Source organism: Yamadazyma tenuis, chromosome 5, assembly GCF_029203305.1.
Source record: "Yamadazyma tenuis chromosome 5, complete sequence".
NCBI classification, from domain to species: domain Eukaryota; kingdom Fungi; phylum Ascomycota; class Pichiomycetes; order Serinales; family Debaryomycetaceae; genus Yamadazyma; species Yamadazyma tenuis.
The window spans coordinates 970,770-989,946 of NC_089465.1; the positions used below are offsets into that span (position 1 = coordinate 970,770).

The 19,177-nt window shown below is 42.9% G+C and overlaps 10 protein-coding genes across 10 annotated transcripts; 6 read left to right on the plus strand and 4 right to left on the minus strand. All coding sequences in view use genetic code 12, as the record gives it.

Annotated features, from left to right (window-relative positions):
• Nucleotides 1–42: 42 nt before the first annotated feature.
• Nucleotides 43–3,907, plus strand: MBP1 (transcription factor Mbp1; the record flags this gene model as incomplete). The annotated part of the gene is made up of 2 exons (XM_066158220.1): nucleotides 43–929; nucleotides 1,336–3,907. 2 exons carry the CDS (start codon nucleotides 43–45, stop codon nucleotides 3,905–3,907), a joined length of 3,459 nt encoding a protein of 1,152 aa, XP_066014317.1.
• Nucleotides 3,908–4,352: 445 nt separating this feature from the next.
• BMT3_3 (Protein of unknown function (DUF3589)) lies at nucleotides 4,353–8,161 on the plus strand (the record flags this gene model as incomplete). The annotated part of the gene is made up of 2 exons (XM_006686497.2): nucleotides 4,353–6,055; nucleotides 6,490–8,161. 2 exons carry the CDS (start codon nucleotides 4,353–4,355, stop codon nucleotides 8,159–8,161), a joined length of 3,375 nt encoding a protein of 1,124 aa, XP_006686560.2.
• Nucleotides 8,162–8,422: 261 nt separating this feature from the next.
• PSN45_004149 (NAD(P)-dependent dehydrogenase) lies at nucleotides 8,423–9,274 on the plus strand (the record flags this gene model as incomplete). The annotated part of the gene is made up of 1 exon (XM_006686495.1): nucleotides 8,423–9,274. The coding sequence occupies one exon, from the start codon at nucleotides 8,423–8,425 to the stop codon at nucleotides 9,272–9,274; it is 852 nt and encodes a 283-aa protein (XP_006686558.1).
• Nucleotides 9,275–9,337: 63 nt separating this feature from the next.
• FYV4 (mitochondrial 37S ribosomal protein mS41) lies at nucleotides 9,338–9,808 on the plus strand (the record flags this gene model as incomplete). The annotated part of the gene is made up of 1 exon (XM_006686029.2): nucleotides 9,338–9,808. The coding sequence occupies one exon, from the start codon at nucleotides 9,338–9,340 to the stop codon at nucleotides 9,806–9,808; it is 471 nt and encodes a 156-aa protein (XP_006686092.1).
• Nucleotides 9,809–9,911: 103 nt separating this feature from the next.
• Nucleotides 9,912–10,553, plus strand: CPR2 (Peptidyl-prolyl cis-trans isomerase B; the record flags this gene model as incomplete). The annotated part of the gene is made up of 1 exon (XM_006686493.2): nucleotides 9,912–10,553. The coding sequence occupies one exon, from the start codon at nucleotides 9,912–9,914 to the stop codon at nucleotides 10,551–10,553; it is 642 nt and encodes a 213-aa protein (XP_006686556.2).
• Nucleotides 10,554–10,600: 47 nt separating this feature from the next.
• Nucleotides 10,601–11,197, minus strand: MED6 (Mediator of RNA polymerase II transcription subunit 6; the record flags this gene model as incomplete). The annotated part of the gene is made up of 1 exon (XM_006686028.1): nucleotides 10,601–11,197. One exon carries the CDS (start codon nucleotides 11,195–11,197, stop codon nucleotides 10,601–10,603), a length of 597 nt encoding a protein of 198 aa, XP_006686091.1.
• A 43-nt stretch (nucleotides 11,198–11,240) lies between these two features.
• HNT2 (Dinucleoside triphosphate hydrolase) lies at nucleotides 11,241–11,771 on the minus strand (the record flags this gene model as incomplete). Its single annotated transcript, XM_006686027.2, has 1 exon — nucleotides 11,241–11,771. One exon carries the CDS (start codon nucleotides 11,769–11,771, stop codon nucleotides 11,241–11,243), a length of 531 nt encoding a protein of 176 aa, XP_006686090.1.
• Nucleotides 11,772–12,044: 273 nt separating this feature from the next.
• Nucleotides 12,045–12,626, minus strand: TSA1 (cTPxI; the record flags this gene model as incomplete). The annotated part of the gene is made up of 1 exon (XM_006686026.1): nucleotides 12,045–12,626. The coding sequence occupies one exon, from the start codon at nucleotides 12,624–12,626 to the stop codon at nucleotides 12,045–12,047; it is 582 nt and encodes a 193-aa protein (XP_006686089.1).
• A 408-nt stretch (nucleotides 12,627–13,034) lies between these two features.
• Nucleotides 13,035–15,338, plus strand: SEC18 (transport between ER and Golgi ATPase protein; the record flags this gene model as incomplete). The annotated part of the gene is made up of 1 exon (XM_006686025.1): nucleotides 13,035–15,338. The coding sequence occupies one exon, from the start codon at nucleotides 13,035–13,037 to the stop codon at nucleotides 15,336–15,338; it is 2,304 nt and encodes a 767-aa protein (XP_006686088.1).
• Nucleotides 15,339–15,667: 329 nt separating this feature from the next.
• PSN45_004156 (uncharacterized protein) lies at nucleotides 15,668–17,326 on the minus strand (the record flags this gene model as incomplete). Its single annotated transcript, XM_006686024.2, has 1 exon — nucleotides 15,668–17,326. The coding sequence occupies one exon, from the start codon at nucleotides 17,324–17,326 to the stop codon at nucleotides 15,668–15,670; it is 1,659 nt and encodes a 552-aa protein (XP_006686087.1).
• Between the last annotated feature and the right edge of the window lie 1,851 nt (nucleotides 17,327–19,177).

Consider the following 19,177-nt stretch of genomic DNA (forward strand, 5'->3'; position numbering starts at 1 on the left):
AGCATACTAGTTTAACAAGGAGAATCACCCCAACTGCGTTAAATGACATACACTATAGGAGACCGGAAGATCCACTTGGAGCTGGAAGGACTCAGTGAAGCCGACAAGGTTCTACTACTGTCACATCTGCGACTCTTCAAATATTGCTTGAATAATGCCATTTACAAACTCTTGCTCAACTTGAAGAATATTGTTCACCTATACAGTGATATCATTATAATTTACGGGACGTTGTTGAAAAAGATTCCGAACTATGAGGATGTAACTGTCAAGACTGCCAAGTCAAAAAGCCACATCACCGCCTTGGAATCTGAGTTTAACACGATATTTGGACCATACGGTACAGAGCAGGTGTTGATGAATAATAAATGGCAAACAAAATCTTACGAGGATATCATCAAACCCATGACTTCCAACCTACTAGAAATCGCCCAGGCCACCTTTGATGATGTATATCTGACGCTATACTGTATTGACTTCTTCTTCGAGAAGTTCGATAACCTCAAGAAGTTGCTGATTCCATTTTTACTAGTACAAACCAAATCAGTGATTAACTCCGTCAAAAAGCTGTTGTATCTTGTAAACTTATCCACAATTGCTGACCACTTGAACTCCATTGAAGATATCAATCCCAGCATATTGAGACAACTCAGAAAGATAGAGAAGATTACCTCTGGTTTCGAAAAGGAATCATTGGTGTTGGAGAAATGCTTCAAAACGTATGATCCATCTCTTCAGCAATATACCAACATATTACTTGGAAAAGCCATTTTGAAAAGAGAAATCAATCCTACAGACTGCCAGATCATCAAGAGACGTAACGTGTGTTTCGAGGCGGCTGAACATGTCATATCCATCCCGTTATCAGAGAACCAACTCGATAGTTCCATGAAGATCTTAAGGAATTATTTCTTGTATGTTGCATTGGCGTTTGCATTACTAATAATCACCGCCATTTATAGATTGTTTCGAGTTCTTTTTGCATAGGTGCCACTATCAAGTGTTACCTTCTTTGTATAATACTTATAGTATAATTACAGCTATACACTTGTAAAAGCAATAGTTACACAAAACCGACAGACAGCGCTTCTGTTCGCGAAAACTCACCGCACTATCAACAATCACCATCTCACTGCTAGACCCTCGAACATCTTTGCATTCCATTTATTTAATTGCAAAATACAAATCCAATTCCTTCATCGTGACCTTGTCAGAAAGAGCTATATTCTTCATCTAACCACGTGAATCTGCTAGTGCTATTTCTCTTTCCCAATTTGTTCACCACCCTGTATTGCCCACTATTGGTATAAACTGAAATTCCCGTCTCCCTATGAGTGACAAGCAAATATATTCAGCCACGTATTCCAACGTACCGGTGTTTGAATATGTAACATCTGAAGGGCCCATAATGAGAAGAAAGGCTGATTCTTGGATAAATGCCACTCACATTTTGAAAATTGCCAAATTCCCTAAAGCAAGAAGAACTAGAATATTGGAAAAGGACGTACAGACTGGAATCCACGAGAAAGTCCAGGGGGGTTACGGAAAATATCAAGGTACATATATCCCGTTGAATTTAGGAGCTGAATTGGCTAAGACTTTTGGGGTTTACAATGTTTTAAGACCCATCTTTGACTTCACTTACATTGAAGGTAAGACTGCCACTCCTCCTCCTGCCCCTAAACATAACCATGCGTCTGCCTCTAATGTGGCTAATAGAAATAATTCCAACTATGAATTGGCTAGAAAATCAAAGTCCACCAACTCCATCAATGAGCCTCCTAGAAAGAGAGGTAGACCCAAAAGAGTCACGTTAAACCAGCCACCGGCGTTAAAACATAATGATACTACTCCTATAATGGGAGAATCTAACACTGCTAGTTTCAGGAAAGCTGTGCGGCAAGATACAGAGCAAGATGCGTTATCTTTGATGGCTAATCATATGAGCCAGCAAAATAGAATGAACCACCAGAATGTTAAAGATGAAGACTTGGAATTAGTGGATAACACCAGTGATGATATTGAGGATGCAAATGAAGATGATGGGTTTCTTTCTGGTAAAGAACTATTTGGTACTCCTCGTAATTCGTTTGAAAGAATTGTTAATTTTCATAATAATGTTCACCAGTATCCAAAATCACAATTCCAAGGAATTCCTGCCACTACGAGTCAGGCGAATCCCACGCTTATGGCATCATATTCCCGAATGAATTCACATGATCCTTATGGGTTATCACAGTATCATCACCCACAACAGAATAACCAGTTACGGTCGTTTAAGGATGATCAAATCTATGGCGATTATTTCACCAACTTGTTGAACTTCTTTCTCGAAGATAATCAGCTGCAAGGAAACCCAGCACCAACCACCGAGAATACGCCGAATGCCAAAACTGAAAAGAAAACTAAAGATACAGTGATACCGAAGAACTTGTTGAATCCTCCTCAGCCGATTTCAAAGATTAATATTAATCAGCCTGTAGATAATGACGGAAACACCATATTCCACTGGGCTTGTTCAATGGCCAACTATGCAATGATAGAGTTTCTAATCAATAGTTTTCCAAATATCATCAACTCCACCTTGAAAAATAATAATGGGGAGACGCCATTGATGTTCTTGATCAAATTCAGCAACTCATATCAGTTGAAGAACTTCCCAAACTTGTTGGATTTATTATTTGACTCAATACTATCGGTGGACATTTATAACAAGACAGTCTTACACCATATTGCCTTATCGGTAATTCCACCACAGAATATGGTAGAATCAAGTTTCAATGGGAACGATGAATCTCAACTCAATAACTATCTCAAGAACAAAGAGAGAATTGCACGCTACTATATTGAACAATTATTCACGAAAATCATCGAATTTCAGGATTTCAACAATAATGATACCAGTGCCAATGAATTAATAAGGAAGTTTATCAATCACCAAGATTCTGACGGCAACACAGCATTCCATCTCATTGCCTATAACTTGAATAAGAAATTGATCAAGGTTTTCATCAGTTATCACGAGTTTATTGAATTTGGTAAGAAAAACCTCGTGAACTATTCGGTTGAGGAGTACTTGGCGTCACACAACTACATTTTGAAGTTGGAGAATGACCAAGATGATTCACAAGACAGTAAGGCCCAGCATTTAATCAGTGACAAAGCTACCAACTCAGAAAGTTTTGAGAGCCAGTTATACTACAGTAAAATGACGGTTAATTTGACCAATACTACGTCAAACTTGATCACCGAAAAGCTCACCGAGTTACAGTTTTCAATCGACAAGGAATTGAATGAAAAGGACGAAAAGCTCTTGAAGTTGATCACCACAAACTCCAAGTTTCAAGCAATGAAAGTGGCTCAGCAAAAATTGATTCTCAAGATATTCAAGTTGGATTATCTAATAAAGGATATCGGAGTCGATCTACAGGTGCTTGATCTCAAAAGAGATAGGATCATCCAAGATGAAATCAGCCGATTCTTGAACGACTTGACTTTTCAGGTATTACAAAAGAAAGAAAAGTTGGACAAAAAGGTTCACATTTTTAAGACGACATATCTGAAGACCACGAGATTAAGACTAACCAAATCTGAAGCGGCAGAAGTGGAAGCCACAAATGGACCTGAAGATAAGTTCCAATTATCGGTGGCTCTACAACAAGAAATTATCAAGTCCAACAAGCTTTTGGCGGAGTTTTACAAGCTTCAGCCCAAAGTGCCGGTATTTAATAAGGACGATTTCAAAGAAAATGGTGGCATCTCCACCACCAGCAATTTCCCATCTGATGACAAGCTCAACAAGTACTGTAAGTTGATCTCGTTATGCTGTGGCATGGACATTGCTGATGTCGAAAGTTCAATCGACTCGATCGAACAGTCTTTAATGAAGAGTATGAATTCCAAGTAATTAATACTATATAATACATGTAATATAAAAGTTCAGTTGAAATGTGCACGAGACTATATGCAAGGGGAATAGCAATTATAATTGGAAAATAAAAGTAGATGTTGGTACACGACCCTCCATCGTTTTAAGGGTGATCTGGTGGTGAGTGGAGCTTAACTAGTGGTTGAGTGGCTGATAACACAAGCCTCAAAGCGCTAAATTCGAGCAAGCGTTCCACAGCGCTTTTTTCTTGTCAAAGCCCTCTTTGTCCTGATATCTCAAATTGCGACCCGCGTATCGAGGTTTTTTTGTTATCGACGATTCATTCAACAACATGAACAACAGACGGTACATTCGTCTTTTCCTTGTCTTGTTGGCAACTCTGGTCGTAGTCGGGATTACCTTGGCTGCACGACAGGGACTGCTAACTTTCGATCTGTCATCCTTGAAGGTTCGTCCAAAGGAAATGTTCAAGAGTTCCAGTGCTGAATCATTATGGAACCAAATGACGAAGGGATCAAAAAAACCCGACCAAGACAACTTCCCGCTTAGCGACTTCTTGATTAAGAAAGATCTCTATCGAACTGAGAAGTTGACGGTTTTTTCTGATCCATATATCTTCACTGAACAGAAAGAGGGTGATGAGCTGGATATTAATGAAAAATGCTCTAAGCTCAAGGTGGAACACGACATTTTCACTAGTGCCACCAAGCTTTTACCAGCTGAGTTTGCTGAGATAGAGAAGCAAATCGCCAAATCTCTGGAGTACTCCAAGATGCTTAAGAAGGCCGAAGCAAGGTTCGAGCCCAAGATCCCAAGGGAAAAGCAATGGTTCCGGTTTGCTGGGTCATCAGTTTGGTTGGAAGACCTCAACGTCCACTACATGGTGAGTAGATTGATATACTCGCCTAGCGGAATCGCCAACCACGGATTTGCCAGTTTCCTCTACGTACAAATATTTGACACGGACTGGAATGAGATTAAAGACACCATGACATTTCCTTATGAACAACAAATGACACAGAACGTCTTAAACACGGATGGATCATTGAGTGATATGGTTGTGTCTTCGAAGATTGCTTATAGAGAAATGAGTTTCCCATCCATTCTTCCTATTCCCTTTAACTATTTTTTGCACACCGAAAACAACAAATATTACTACGGGCCCGAAGACCCCCGGATCATCAAGAAGACCAACACCAAGCTTGGGTTCAGTGAACCCATAGTGGTGTTCAACATGAAGGATATGAGCATCAACAAAAGAGTCATGTTCATGACCCTCCCATTTTCCGGAAATTTCAAGATGTTGATGAAGCTGTCTGTGCCCTTTGCCAACATCGAGAAGAACTGGACTCCATTCTTGTCCACGCAACAGGATGAGGAACATTTGAACTTTGTCTACTCAATTAACCCACTTGAGGTGGTTACGTGTAGTATTCGAACTGGCATGTGTCAGTTTCTCCAAAAACACAAGAAGGAAGACGTTGACTACTTTGGGCCCTTGAGAGGTGGAACCCAACTTGAAAGACTTCCACTTGACCTGTTGCCCGACCACTTGAAAACCAAGTTTGTGTTACCCGAAAATAGAAACATTTATGTGGGATGGGCCAGAACTCACTTGAACAAGTGTGGATGTGGAGAGTCGATGTACAGACCCAACTTGATCATTTTGGTAGAGGATTATAATCCCGATACCAAACAGCTTTACTATAAAATGTCGGACGTGTCAGACTTTATAGACTTCAATGCTGAAATTCCCAAATGGGCCAATCCCCAGATTGATGACCAGGGTAATATCAAGGAGGATGATTCCATTTCTTCTTGTGACAAGAATTTAAGAAACGTGTTGATTCCAAACTCTATTGCATACTGGGAAGTGGAAAGCGTCATGAACAATGGTATCCAATTTGGCAGAAAGTTCTTGGATAAAATCCCGGCTGAAGACGTGGATAGTGAAATATCCTACAATGACTACATGGGAATCACATTATCGGCAGCGGATGCAGATGTGAAGATTGTTCATGTAAGAGGAGTGTTGGACTACATCTCGAAGATCGACTCTTTATTTAACCCCAAGACGAAGATCACCTCAAAAGATGTTTTTGAGCTTCCTGGCAAAGACTTGAACCAAAAGTGTTCCGAGATTGCTGCTAAAGACTATTGTGTGAGGTACGCCGACATGAATGGTGGAGTCGTTACCTACTAGAATGTCGCGAAGCCAGTTCCTTCAATAACCGAAGAGATTTCATGTCCGCGCGCGTTTGTGGCAACTGCAACTGAATTCGGGTTGTGGTTTCAAAATTTTTGCAGTAATAGAAGAAGCCTTGTGTACCCGAGTTTTAACAGTATAGAATTAGTTTTAAAGAACGCCATCTCTGTTTTTTTTCAAATTTCTGCATTTTCGTAACGCCCCTTACTATGATTTCTAGTGACGACGACATGAAAAGCGAGTTGTACCAGCAGTATTCTCAGGAGAATACCAGTTCATCCTCTTCGCACAACACACCTCTTCCAATAGCTTTTCACGGAAAAGACCAAGACAACCACAGTAGACGTGGACTGAGAAATTCATTGGGCAAAAGTCTTGAGACCATACGTCGAAGCCTAACTGGGCAGTCGGTGTTCTCCAACGTATCTCAGTTTTCCGTCAAAGAAATATATGGAGATTTGAACAGTACTGAGATTGAGAGGGAAAGAGCCAGAACCAAGAAGGATGTTCTCAGTGAGATCCAGCAGAACTTGGATAACGATGTGGAACCGTTTGTGTTACCAGAGAGTGGGTTACCCATTGAAAAGGACGGCGAAGAGTATGGTCTCATAGATCCAGAGTTAATAACATGGGAAGGGTATGGAGACCCAGATGATCCTCGTAACTGGTCAGTGACGAAGAAAGTATACCTTTTAGGGTTTGTGTCAGTCTATGCGTTGGTGAGTCCTATGTCATCGTCGATATTGACACCAGCCATGTCAGATATATCCAAGGAATTTCATATCACCGATCCAGTCATCACTTCGATGGTGGCATCCATTCAGATTTTGGCTTGGGCAGTGGGCCCTATATTGATTGCTCCATTGAGCGAATTTGATTATATCGGAAGAAAACCAGTACTAGATATGTCGATCTTAATGTCGTTTTTCTTCAACTTGGGATGCAGCTTCAGTAAGAACACGGCACAAATGATGGTGTTCAGGTTTGTGGGTGGACTATTTGGGTCTTCACCATTAAATGTGGGAGCTGGAGTCATATCAGACATGTTTGATGCCAAATCTAGGAACGTGGCTTTGGCTGGATTTACTTTAGCTCCATTATTGGGACCAGTCATAGCACCTATGATAGCTGGGTTTATAGTTGACAACTTGCAGTGGAGGTGGGTGTTTTACGTGTTGACAATTTTCAACGGAGTTGTGGCAGTGTTGGGCATGATATTCTTTAAAGAAACATACTCTCCCAAGTTGTTGAAAGATAAGGCCAAAGCCTTGAGAAAGTCTACTGGAAATACCAACTTGCACACTATCTACGAAATCACCAACCAGAAGTTCAGCACCAGGATGATACTGACGATGACCAGACCCATCAAGTTATTATTCATGCATCCCATGGTGATAGGATTGGGGTCATTTTTGGCATTTGTCTATGGGTTCATGTACTTGTTGATCATAACCTTCCCCACCATGTTTGCTGAAAATTACGGCTTCAGTAAGAGTGTTATTGGGTTGATGTATATCCCTATGGGAGTGGGATTCACTGTTGGAATAGCCTTTTGGACCGTCGTCATTGGCAAAACATACGAGAGATTAGAAGAAAGAAACAATGGTGTAGCCAAGCCCGAGTTCCGATTACCGTGCTTGTTTATTGTGGGGATTATAATCCCCATTGGATTGGTGTGGTACGGGTGGAGTGCTGAGAAGAAATTGCACTGGATCATGCCTGGTATTGGGTCTGGGATCTTTGCATTTGGGTTCATTTGTGCCTTCCAGTGTTGCCAGAACTACTTGATAGATATGAATCCCAGATTTGCTGCTTCTTCTGTTGCAGCAGCAGCGTTGTTCCGGTCATTGTTTGGTTTCACATTCCCCTTGTTTGCAAACAAGATGTATCGTGCTATGAACTATGGGTGGGGGAACACCATGTGTGCGTTCATAGCATTTTTACTTGGTGTTCCTTTTCCAATATACTGCTATTTCCATGGAGAGGAGATGAGATGTCGGTTCAATGAGAAGTTTGATAACGAGCAGAAGGAGCAGGATAAACATGCGCTTAAAGCGTTAGCATAGGTATAATATAATTATAACATAACAGGTTGTTGCACTAATAGCTCACTTTTTGAAAACCTATACTGTAGCTTTACTGCAAGGGAGTTGGTAATTTGGAGATAAAGAGCAGTGCCATATTTAGTGTTTTAGCGAATACGAGCTGCCTCACACTATTTTGCAGCCATACTGAGGGGCTCGGAGTTTGGTCGCGGGCTGATTTCCGGAGTGCCCCCCATCCATATAAGAACCACATTATAACCATGAATACGCAGTTCCAAGCAAATGCAAACCACATACCAGTCGTTTATCAAGGGTCCCGAAGAGGACAACACAGTGCCGGTCAAGTCCAAAACCTTCAGCACAAATATCAAGGATCGGTTCTCGCTCAAAGGAAAAGTTACGGTGGTAACAGGAGGTTTAGGAGGTATTGGAAGAGCCATTTGCATCGGATATGCTCAGATGGGAGGCGACGTGGCCATTATGGACTACGCTAGAGACGGTGGAGAATTTTCCGCCCAATTACAATCCCAGTGGGGGATTCGGTCCAAGTCGTACCGATTGGACGCAACTGCGAGCGATGCGGTTAAGGCGGCGGTTGAATCTGTTATCGGTGATTTTGGAACCATCGATGTGTTTGTGGCCAATGCTGGATTACCATGGTACAAAGGCACTGTTATTAGCGAGTCAGCAACCGTTGAAGACTGGCACAAGATGATGGATATCAACTTAAATAGTATCTTCTACTGCGCCAAGTACGTGGGGAAGCATTTCGAGCAGCAGCAAAAAGGCCTGTTTGTGATCACAGCATCGATGTCTGCTCACATTGTAAACATTCCCCAGTACAAGGCAGCCTACAACGTCTCCAAGGCTGGTGCCATGCATTTGGCCAAGTCTTTGGCAGTAGAATGGGCAGGTTTTGCTCGTTGCAACTCGGTTTCTCCTGGGTATACAGACACCATTTTGTCAAGCCCAGTGCCCACTGAGGATCGGGCCAAATGGTGGGGATTAACACCTATGGGTCGTGAAGCCCATCCAGAAGAACTTGTGGGTGCATATGTGTACTTGGCAAGTGACGCCAGTAGTTTCACCACCGGTACTGATATTCGAGTAGATGGAGGCTACACCCTTATTTAGATGCAAAATACATAGTTAGCTGAGTGCGCGAAACAGTAAAAAAATTTTCAGCTATTAACCCAGATGTTCAAGAGACTAACGTCAATAATACCACGGAGCGTGGTGCCAGTACCCACACAGGCCACCAGAGCATTCTCGTACACACCCATATTCCACAAGACCAACACATCAACTCGGACCCGGGAAAATGTCCATGACTTGGAAACATTTTTCACGTTGATTGGCCGTAACTCAGTAGAGCATTTAGAGCTCTTTGAAGGTGACTTGAACAAGTTTCTCGAAACCGACTCCAAGACAATGAAAAACCTTGGCATAGACACGCGTAGCAGGCGGTACTTGTTGAGATGGAGACACAAGTTTGTCAACGACTTGGAACCTTTGAGAGAGCATACCAGAGGTAAGAAGAAGAATGGAGGTGAAAGAAAGGCCAAGCTTGTTAAGGCCAAGAGAACGGCTTTACAAAGATTAGAGGAGCGGGAGAACTTCCAGAAACAAGAGTTGGAGGCAGAGGAGAAGGGAGAACGGGATTTCTAGGTCCATTTTTCACTGTAAATAGATTAATTCACAACCACATATATTTCTGGTAACCGCGACGGCGAGGAGTAAAAAAATATAAGCTGTTCACTACAACTCTTTAATGATGAAGATTATAAGTGTTTTAATTGTCAGTATCTGCTTCTTCTTCTACTCTATTGGTGGAGCTCGGGCAGCCGATTTGCCCGAAGACCCTCCAGTTACCGACAAGGTGTTCTTTGAGGTGACTGAAGATGGTCAATCCATTGGTAAAATCACCATTGGATTATTTGGTACCGTTACACCAAAAACCGTGAAAAACTTCAAGGAATTGACCTTGAGTACCGACCCCTCTTTTGGTTACACTGGCTCGATTTTCCACAGAATCATCCCCAAGTTTATGATTCAAGGTGGTGACTATGAAACTGGTAAAGGCTACGGAGGCAAATCTATCTACGGCGGAAAGTTCGACGACGAGAACTTTATCTTGAAGCACGACAGACCGTACAGATTGAGCATGGCCAATTCCGGTAAGAACACCAACGGATCTCAATTCTTTCTTACCACTGTTGTCACCTCCTGGTTGAATGGTGCTCATGTTGTTTTTGGAAAAGTTGTTGATGGGTTCGACGTGGTGGACTATATGGAAAAAGTCAAAACCAGCTACGGCGACAAGCCCGTGAAAGAATTGAAGATTTCAGCCACGGGTGAGGTGCCATTGACGGGAGAAGAAGAAGAAGCTTTACTAGTTAAGGACGAGTTGTGAGTATTTAGATTTAAGTATTAATTAAGCAGTTCGTAATATCTATTTTCTTAGCGGCTGTGGTTCAAGGCATCATCCAAGATACTGTCGAAGTTGATCTCTTTCTTCGGTTGTGTCACCGCTGGTGTAAAGGGCGTCTGGGTAGTGGAGTTGCCGTTACTGGAGGTATCTGCTTTGTCGTCATCATGTTTGAATTCGTTAAGGTTATTGAGAAGGTTGATGGCGGTCTTGATCAGGTACGTGGAGTTCAAGAGCCGCGAGCTGATGAGCCGATAGAGCTTGGGTGACTGGTATATGTTGGCACCTATAATATAGTAACTTTGGAGAATTTGAACGTTATCGCGGCTGAATCGGTTCTGCTTCCTGATGATCCAAAAGTCCGGTTCTCGTATGTATGCGATCACAAACTCTATACCCACCATGTCTGAGAGTTTGCTTTCGAAGTATTTTGTGTACTCCAACGGTGTGTTCAAGTTAGGCGGTGGAGGCTGAAACTGAAACTGCATTTTAAACACCTGGTTGTTGGAGGTTCTGTCATAGAAGGGGGATTCACTGAAGTAGTCGAGCACATTGCCAGTGTTGAGCCCGAACTGGTTGATCCACTCGGGGTTCTTCCACTGGATCTCATCGAGTTCACCGTAACTCATGTTACTACTGAAAACCAAAAGTCGCGCGAATTGTGGCATTGGTCTATTGATGCGGATTGAGTTGCGAGAACTCTTCAAACTTACGTTTTAGCTCATTTGCTTCCTGCTCCATCTCGTCGTCGGTACGGGCAACCCTTTGGCTGTCATCACGTACTCGGGTGGGTTTTTGCGTGTAGGCGAGTCTTCTGGCCTCAAAGTCAGTGAGAATGTCCACTTTCAGTAGTTGTTGGTGGACCCGGTCATTCTTCAAGTCGTCAGTTTTAAACCGTGGAATCAAGTGCGTATGCAAATGAGGTACCGATTGACCACTTTCCGGACCGTCCTGAATCGCGATGTTCAAGGCATCTGCCTTGTAGTTCCAGGTGAGAAATCTTGATAATGTTTGAAGACTTCGCATGTAGTCAATGCTCTCTTCATCGCTAAGTTGGTTGAATCGGTAGATTTCAGGGTTGTACGGCACAAGCAACACGTGACCTTGAATTAGTGGCTTGAGGTTTACGAGGGCATAACAGTGTTTGGACCGGAAGAACACTTGCTTGTTGACTATGTATTTGTAAAAGTAGATGTCAGACATGGCGTGAGTATCTAAAAAAAAAACTCCTGTTACGCGAGCGAGGAAGTGGTGAGAATAAAATAATAGGTGAAAAGTCCATCGGAAAAGGTCATGATAGGTCAATGGCAAGGATCTTATAATAGGCAAGTGGTAGAAAGCTGGAGCATTAATCCGAATGCAAATAGCGCTAGTTTAAGGGGGTTTACAACCATTGGCACAAGACCGAGGCCTACGCGATAAGCAGGTGTGAAAAACGTGTAGTATGTATATCTATTTTCTAGAAGTCTAACTCAATTATTCTTGCTTGGAAAAGTACTTAGAGGCATTGGCGGTGTCAATGGTATCTTCACCAGGCTTCCAGTTGGCTGGGCACACTTCACCGTACTTTTCAGTGAATTGGAAAGCTTCAACCAATCTCAAACTTTCTTCAACAGATCTACCAACTGGCAAATCGTTAATAGTGATTTGTCTCAAGATTCCCTTAGGGTCAATCAAAAAGATACCTCTCAAAGCAACACCTTCTTCTTCCAACAACACACCGTAGTCTCTAGACAAGGTGTGGTTGGTATCAGCCAACAATGGAATGTTGATCTTACCTAAACCACCATCTTTTCTGGCAACGTTGGTCCAGGCCAACAAGGAATATTCGGAATCGGTGGAGGAGAACAAAACTTCCACATCCTTTTCAGTGAACTTCTTGACAGCTTCGGAGTAAGCAATGATTTCAGTTGGGCACACGAAAGTGAAAGCTAATGGGATAAAGGCCAATAAGACCCATTTACCCTTGTATTGTTCAAGGGAAATTTCCTCAAACACACCGTCGACAACAGCGGTTTTTTTGAACGATGGAGCTGGCTTTTGAATTTGGGCAACCATTTTTTTAATATGATGTGATGTAGAATCAAGAAACCAAGTAGGGGGGGATTCTGGCGAATTTATAGTTGGCACCAAAATTCTAGAATGTGATTTCGTTTGTAAGCGGGGTCGTGCACGGGCTCAACAAACCTGTGGCGCGCCATAGTTTTAGGTGATTGGCCGGAGGGTGGCTCGAGCGTTAGAGGCAGTTTGTTCCCGCGGTGGCGCCACCTGGGCCTACGCGTCATGCGTGTCTCGATTAATAAGACCGCACAGGACTAGACCAGGCTCCGCTCACCGCGCCACAGTTTTTGTACAACCCGTCTTATTATTATGTCAGCAAGTGCCCGTAACACCCATAGATCATTCTTGCGCGCAGCTTCGCCAGACGAAATAACTAAACACCTTTTCATCTACAATCAACGTATCATGGAAAAGTTTGGATTCCATAAAGTGTCCAATAAACCGGGTCCTGGAAACCCGACCATCAATCATAACCAACCGGTGAAGGCGTTCAAACGCCAATTCAGAGTGGACAACTGTCCCAATAACTCTATTGCTTTGGGGAACACCATTGGTGTCAATCCTGCCGATATACCAGAGGATCTCAATTATGTCATTGTGGATAATATGGTGGTATATTCTATTACTAGAGAGCTTCTGGTCAAGCCCGGAACTGTTGGAATGGCTGGGAATGTCAGACAATGGGGAAGATGGTCATTAAACCAACCGGTAACGATTGCCGACTTCAGTTTGAACAGTTTTAACGACAACTTTATCTACATAAAATCGGCAGAGATCTTTATCGACTACCGGTCTACCAAGAAACAGAGCCTGAATCCCATTAACCATAATGAATTGATTGCCCAATTCTTGATAAACTATAACAACCAGATCTTACAGGCCACTCAACCAATTGTTATGGATTTCAAAGGCCAATTTTTCCTGCTTTACATCAACTCCATACAATTGATGGACATGGCGGGTAAGCCCACCGACTTCACTCTGTCGCCAGACGCTAAGGGGATTTTGACGGGCCAAGCTGAGGTGGACTTTTATCCTCATGAGAACTCCATCATCAACTTGGTGAAGGATGGCAACGCCAAGTCTCGCGTCAGCAATAAGCCAAGATCAAACCCCATTATTAACCCCGACTTTAAGTTGGACTCCTTGGGAATTGGTGGGTTGGACAACGAGTTCCAGCAGATTTTCAGAAGAGCTTTTGCCTCAAGAATCATCAGTCCAGATTTGGTCAACAAGTTGGGTCTTAGACACGTCAAGGGTTTGTTGTTATTCGGTCCTCCTGGTACTGGTAAGACGTTGATTGCGAGACAAATCGGTAAGATGTTGAACGTCAAGGAACCAAAGATTGTCAATGGTCCAGAGATGTTGAGTAAGTTTGTAGGTGCTTCTGAAGAGAACATCCGTAACTTGTTTAAGGACGCCGAACAAGAGTATAAGCAAAAGGGAGATAGTTCTGGTCTACACATCATCATATTTGACGAATTGGATTCGGTATTTAAGCAAAGAGGTAACAACAAGTCCGACGGGACCGGAGTCGGTGATAATGTCGTCAATCAGTTGTTGGCTAAAATGGATGGTGTTGACCAATTAAATAATATCTTGATCATTGGTATGACCAACAGATTAGATCTTATTGACAATGCGTTGTTGAGACCCGGTAGATTCGAGATTCAGATCGAAATATCTTTGCCTGATGAGAAGGGGCGGCACGAGATTTTATTGATTCACACCAAGAAAATGAAGAACAACAACTTGTTGGACGATGATATCGATTTCCAAAAGTTGGCCAAGTTGACGAAGAATTTTACAGGGGCAGAGTTGGAAGGGTTGGTCAATAGTGCCACCTCTTTTGCTATCAATAACTACACCAAATCAGACTCTCTCGCCAAAGTCGACGAAAATATCAGCAAGATGAAGTTGACCTGGCAGCATTTCGAGTTGGCATTGAACGAGGTCAGGCCTGCGTTTGGTGTTAACGAGGAGAATTTGTCCGAAGGCATTCCTTATGGGGTTATTAGATACAACGAAGCTATCGAGCGGATTTTGGATATGGGTAGATCTTATATCAATGAAGTGTCTCATTCAGAAAATGAAAGATTAATCAGTGTTTTGTTCCACGGGAAAAATGGGGTTGGTAAGACTGCCATTGCAACCATGTTGTCGTTGGAATCCAAGTTCCCTTTTATCAAGGTATTAAACGGTGAGTTATTGGTGGGAATGAATGAATTGATGAAAATCAACACCATCGACAACCTTTTCCGGGATATTTACAAGTCCCCCTTGAGTGTGTTGATTATCGACAAAGTTGAGAGTATCATTAACTACGTGCCTATTGGACCCCGGTTCTCTAATGATATTTTACAAATGTTGATGGTGTACTTGACGAGAAAGCCTCCAAACGGTAGAAGATTGTTGATATTGGCCACCACGTCCCAACACTCGATTTTGAAATCCATGAACTTGGTAGACTGTTTCACCAAATCCATCGAGATTAAGCCTGTGACCGATTTGGTTGAATTACAAATCATAATGAACGACCTTGACTTCATGTCGGAAAACGAAAGGTTGGAAATTTTGAACCAATTACAAAGATTCGACCAGCCTTTGAGCTTGGGAATCAAAAAGTTATTGCAAGTGTTGATGAATGCCAAATTTGCTAACCTTGATGTCAACGGAGTGGTCGAGAACCTTTTAGATGCCCAAACATAAGTATGTTAGAAATATATCCTCTCACGAGCCTATTTTATATGTGCACAGTCCAAAGATAACCCGAAGCTTCCTAATACAGAAAGCACTCCGAGCACCTTATGGCCGGGACTCAGCAGGTCCTCCACCCGCCATGCCCCGGATTGAGGGGAAAGTGGGGTGTGGCAAATCCAGATAAGGCGAGTGTCAAAAAAATAAAAATACTGAACTATAGATGACCCTGCACCAAAAGTGCACCAAACACATAAAATATGGCAACCCAAATATATGTAATGGCTTCATACCCAAACATGTCTATTGAACTTAACAACATTACTATAGACTTACCTATATTATTCTTTTGTTCCAGGAAGATCCACCTCAACATGCTCAAGCTCCACTTCGGTGGAAGAAAACTTTCTGGCCCCGATTCTTCTTTCGAACAAGATATCCAACTCTTCGTAAGTTCTTCCCTTTGTTTCCGGTAACCTGAAATAACACCAAAGCAACGTAGGAAAAGCAGTACCAAACCATATATAGGCAGTCTTACCCTTCAAGTTACCTTCAGTAGGGTTAATCATGTACGGCTCTATTACCTGTGAAATCAAGGAAATAAGATTATAAGCATTTCTCCCAATGGCAACCGTTTGAGCTCTTAATCTGGTAGCACTGATCTCAGAAAGAATGGTGAATCCCAAAGGACCGATGGTGGAAGCATAGGTACCCACCCAAATGATGGTGAACACGGCCTGTGTCCATTGCAAACCATCCGACTGATTGGGCGTGGCCAATATAGCTGTCAAAAGTAAGAAGATAGACAAAATCGTATAACCGGTGACATAAATGGTTCTTCTTCCAAAGTTGGGAAGAAGGAACCACGATACCACACACCCAGTAAATGAGATACCAGTGACCCCCAAATTCAACTTGTAGACATTATCAGCACTCAAACCAGCATTAGAGAAAAAGTAACTAGGACTGTACATCAAGGTGGAACCACTGGCCACTTGACCAGCAATGGCCATACAGGCAATTTCGGTTCTTCTCAAGTTGGTACCTTTGAAACATTGCAAGTATCCTCTCCATCCCTTTTCATCGTTACTCTTGGACTGGTGTTGAGCCTGTTCCAACGCATTAGTGTGGATCATCAATGCCACCTGATTGGGGATTCTGTGGTGAACGGCCTTGGATGCTAATCTCTTCAAAGACTTCTCTGCTCCTTCATGATCACCTTTTCTGACCAACCACCAAGGCGAGTTAGGTGCTAAGAACGTCAAGATGAAAAGAGGAATAGGCCAGGCCCATTGCACGGCAAAGGGGACTCTGTAACTCCATTCTGTGGTGTTATCCACAAGACCCTGTAACACACCGGCCGCAATAAATTGACCGATGGCCCAACACATATTGACATAGGCAGTCAAGTGACCTCTCAAAGCCATAGGACACACTTCCGACGAGTAGGTGGGTCCCATGGTGGCAAAGATCCCCCAGGGAAGACCACACATGACTTGACCAAAGACCAAAATACCCACACTTGGAGCAAAGAACGGAATGAAGATAAAGGCAGACATCACTACCAATGACGCCATAATCACCATTCTGTGACCGAATCTTTCGATAAGGAACCCGTTGGCAAACACCCCAAAAATGGTACCCACACTCGAAGCGGCCCCTAAAGCAGACTGCCACTTTCCTGAAAGTTGATACAGACCATCACCTACTGGTTCACCGTATTTTCTTTGGAACGAAGGGTAACCGTAAAAACTACTAATAAGAATGTTATCATAACCTTCCATCACAATGGTAAGCGAAAGCACCGCAGCCCAGAAAATGGCCTTTTTGTGGTGCTTGAATGCCTCTGCAAGCGTCAACTCGTGTTCTTCGGTGGTTGCGGCTTTGGCATCTTCGAGAACAAAAGCGGTTTTGGCGAGCTCGTGCTTGAAGGACGAAGCATCGCTGGCGTCCTCCAAGTGACTAATCTCTGGCTTATTAGCTCTATCAACTTTGTCCATGATAAACAGTGATATCAAGACTAACAAAACATGGGCAGAATGGCCTTTATATATACAGAAGCCGCTCAGGTTTCGAGGGGGTCGCGTAATTGGGGGAAGTTGGAGATCTTTGGCATTTTTTTTTGTTTGCGCCTGATTAAGAGGGGCTCGGTTGGAGCACCTCCCCACCATGATTGTCAGGGGAGCTGGTGGTTTGAGTGGGGGATATTCGACTGGAGACGGGTGTGGGAATTGATTTGACATTAACGGGCTGTAGAAGTGTTGGTGTTTGTTGGCATTGTCAGTGGTTTGTGTTTATTCTCTATGTCCTGAAATAAAAGGTTCCCCAGATTTTATGATCGTAAATCTGCGATACCCCAATGGAAAATTTATGGAAAATTTGCTTCGCAATAATACTCGCTGGGAGTCATGTGACCACGTCTCTTTGGCTTTCTGGGGCGTGTTAGTTGAGAAATGGAAAATTTAGTGGAATAGTGGCGGAGGAAAGATTCTCGTAAGCAGCACGGCTGACGCCTAGTGGAGGAGACTGGGGCGATGGCAACATGATGGACGTGGGGGCACAGTTTATCCCGTGGGTGCAAAATTGAATAACCGTGGGGCACAGTTAATTACCGTGTTGCTGGTAGTTGGTTTTTTTTGCAATGGTGGATAGTTTAAGAGAGGTAGCCGAACTGGCCAAAGTTCATGGAGAAAATAGTACTACATTATGTTTTGATCTTGATCCATACACCCACACGCTCTGACGACCAGTGCTTACTTTAGCCACACAGGCAACATGCACCCTTCATCATTTTGTCAAGATCCTGAATGTGCAACTAGATGGATAGTTCTCCATAAATGTGGAGCTGACTGTGGATGTTAAAGTTATGGAAGAAGTCATATGAGCTGACCTTAAAGTCTATAGTCAACAACGGTATTTATCCGCCAAGATGGCCTGTCAACGTGCAACCTTTTGAATTGTGCTGTCCATAAAGACTTAGCGAAAAAATAAAAACACGGACTTGAGTAAGAGGCCAGAGTAACGTACAAACATGCCAAAATCGCAAAACCAAAAACGTGTATATTTCATGTGTGTACCACCTGCGATATTGCTAAAAGCTCGCGAAATTTATCTCCAGCATCTGTGATCTACACATCCAATCACAATGATCCACAAAACCCCGCCTGGTCTCATATACTTTTTACACTGAACCCTGACTCCTTAGACTGGCTTTCTATTGTTCATAGATCTCATAGATTTTCTTTTTTTATATTTCCTCGCTATTCCTATTATTGTAACTTGGGTCTCTCACACTAAAAGTAGTACAGCTGGTCCATGGCCATCTAAGATAATTGAACCTACCAAAAGGGGCAGAGCTGCAATAGCACCGCCACTGATATTACAATAGTTATGGACTGTTCGGAAAACAAAGCCCGCAACACCAATTCTACCCAATCAACAGAACTGGCTTCAAACAAGGCTGTAACTACGATAGGCGGCAAATTGGATGCAGCTCATCGAGCGGTTGAGGTATTTTGCTGGTGCTCGTATGCGCAAGCCAACTGGGAAAAATATGGAAATACCCGTTTCCACGAATGGTACTACAAGACTCTCCGGCCAAAAAATTATTTTAACGGATGCAAGCATCTGCAAGCCGGTACCCGCTGACCGGAGTAAGTATGGGTATCTGCAAGAAACTGTTCGGGTCCCAAACACAATAAACCCGACTGGCAAGTACATGTCGTAAACCACTACCTTCAGGTGATTGGATGTTCAGAGGAATAAAGTTTAAGCGGCGGCATATGAGCCTAAAGCGCGAAAACAGCGGCACGAGCAATATAATTGCCAACGTCATCATCACTATTGGGGTA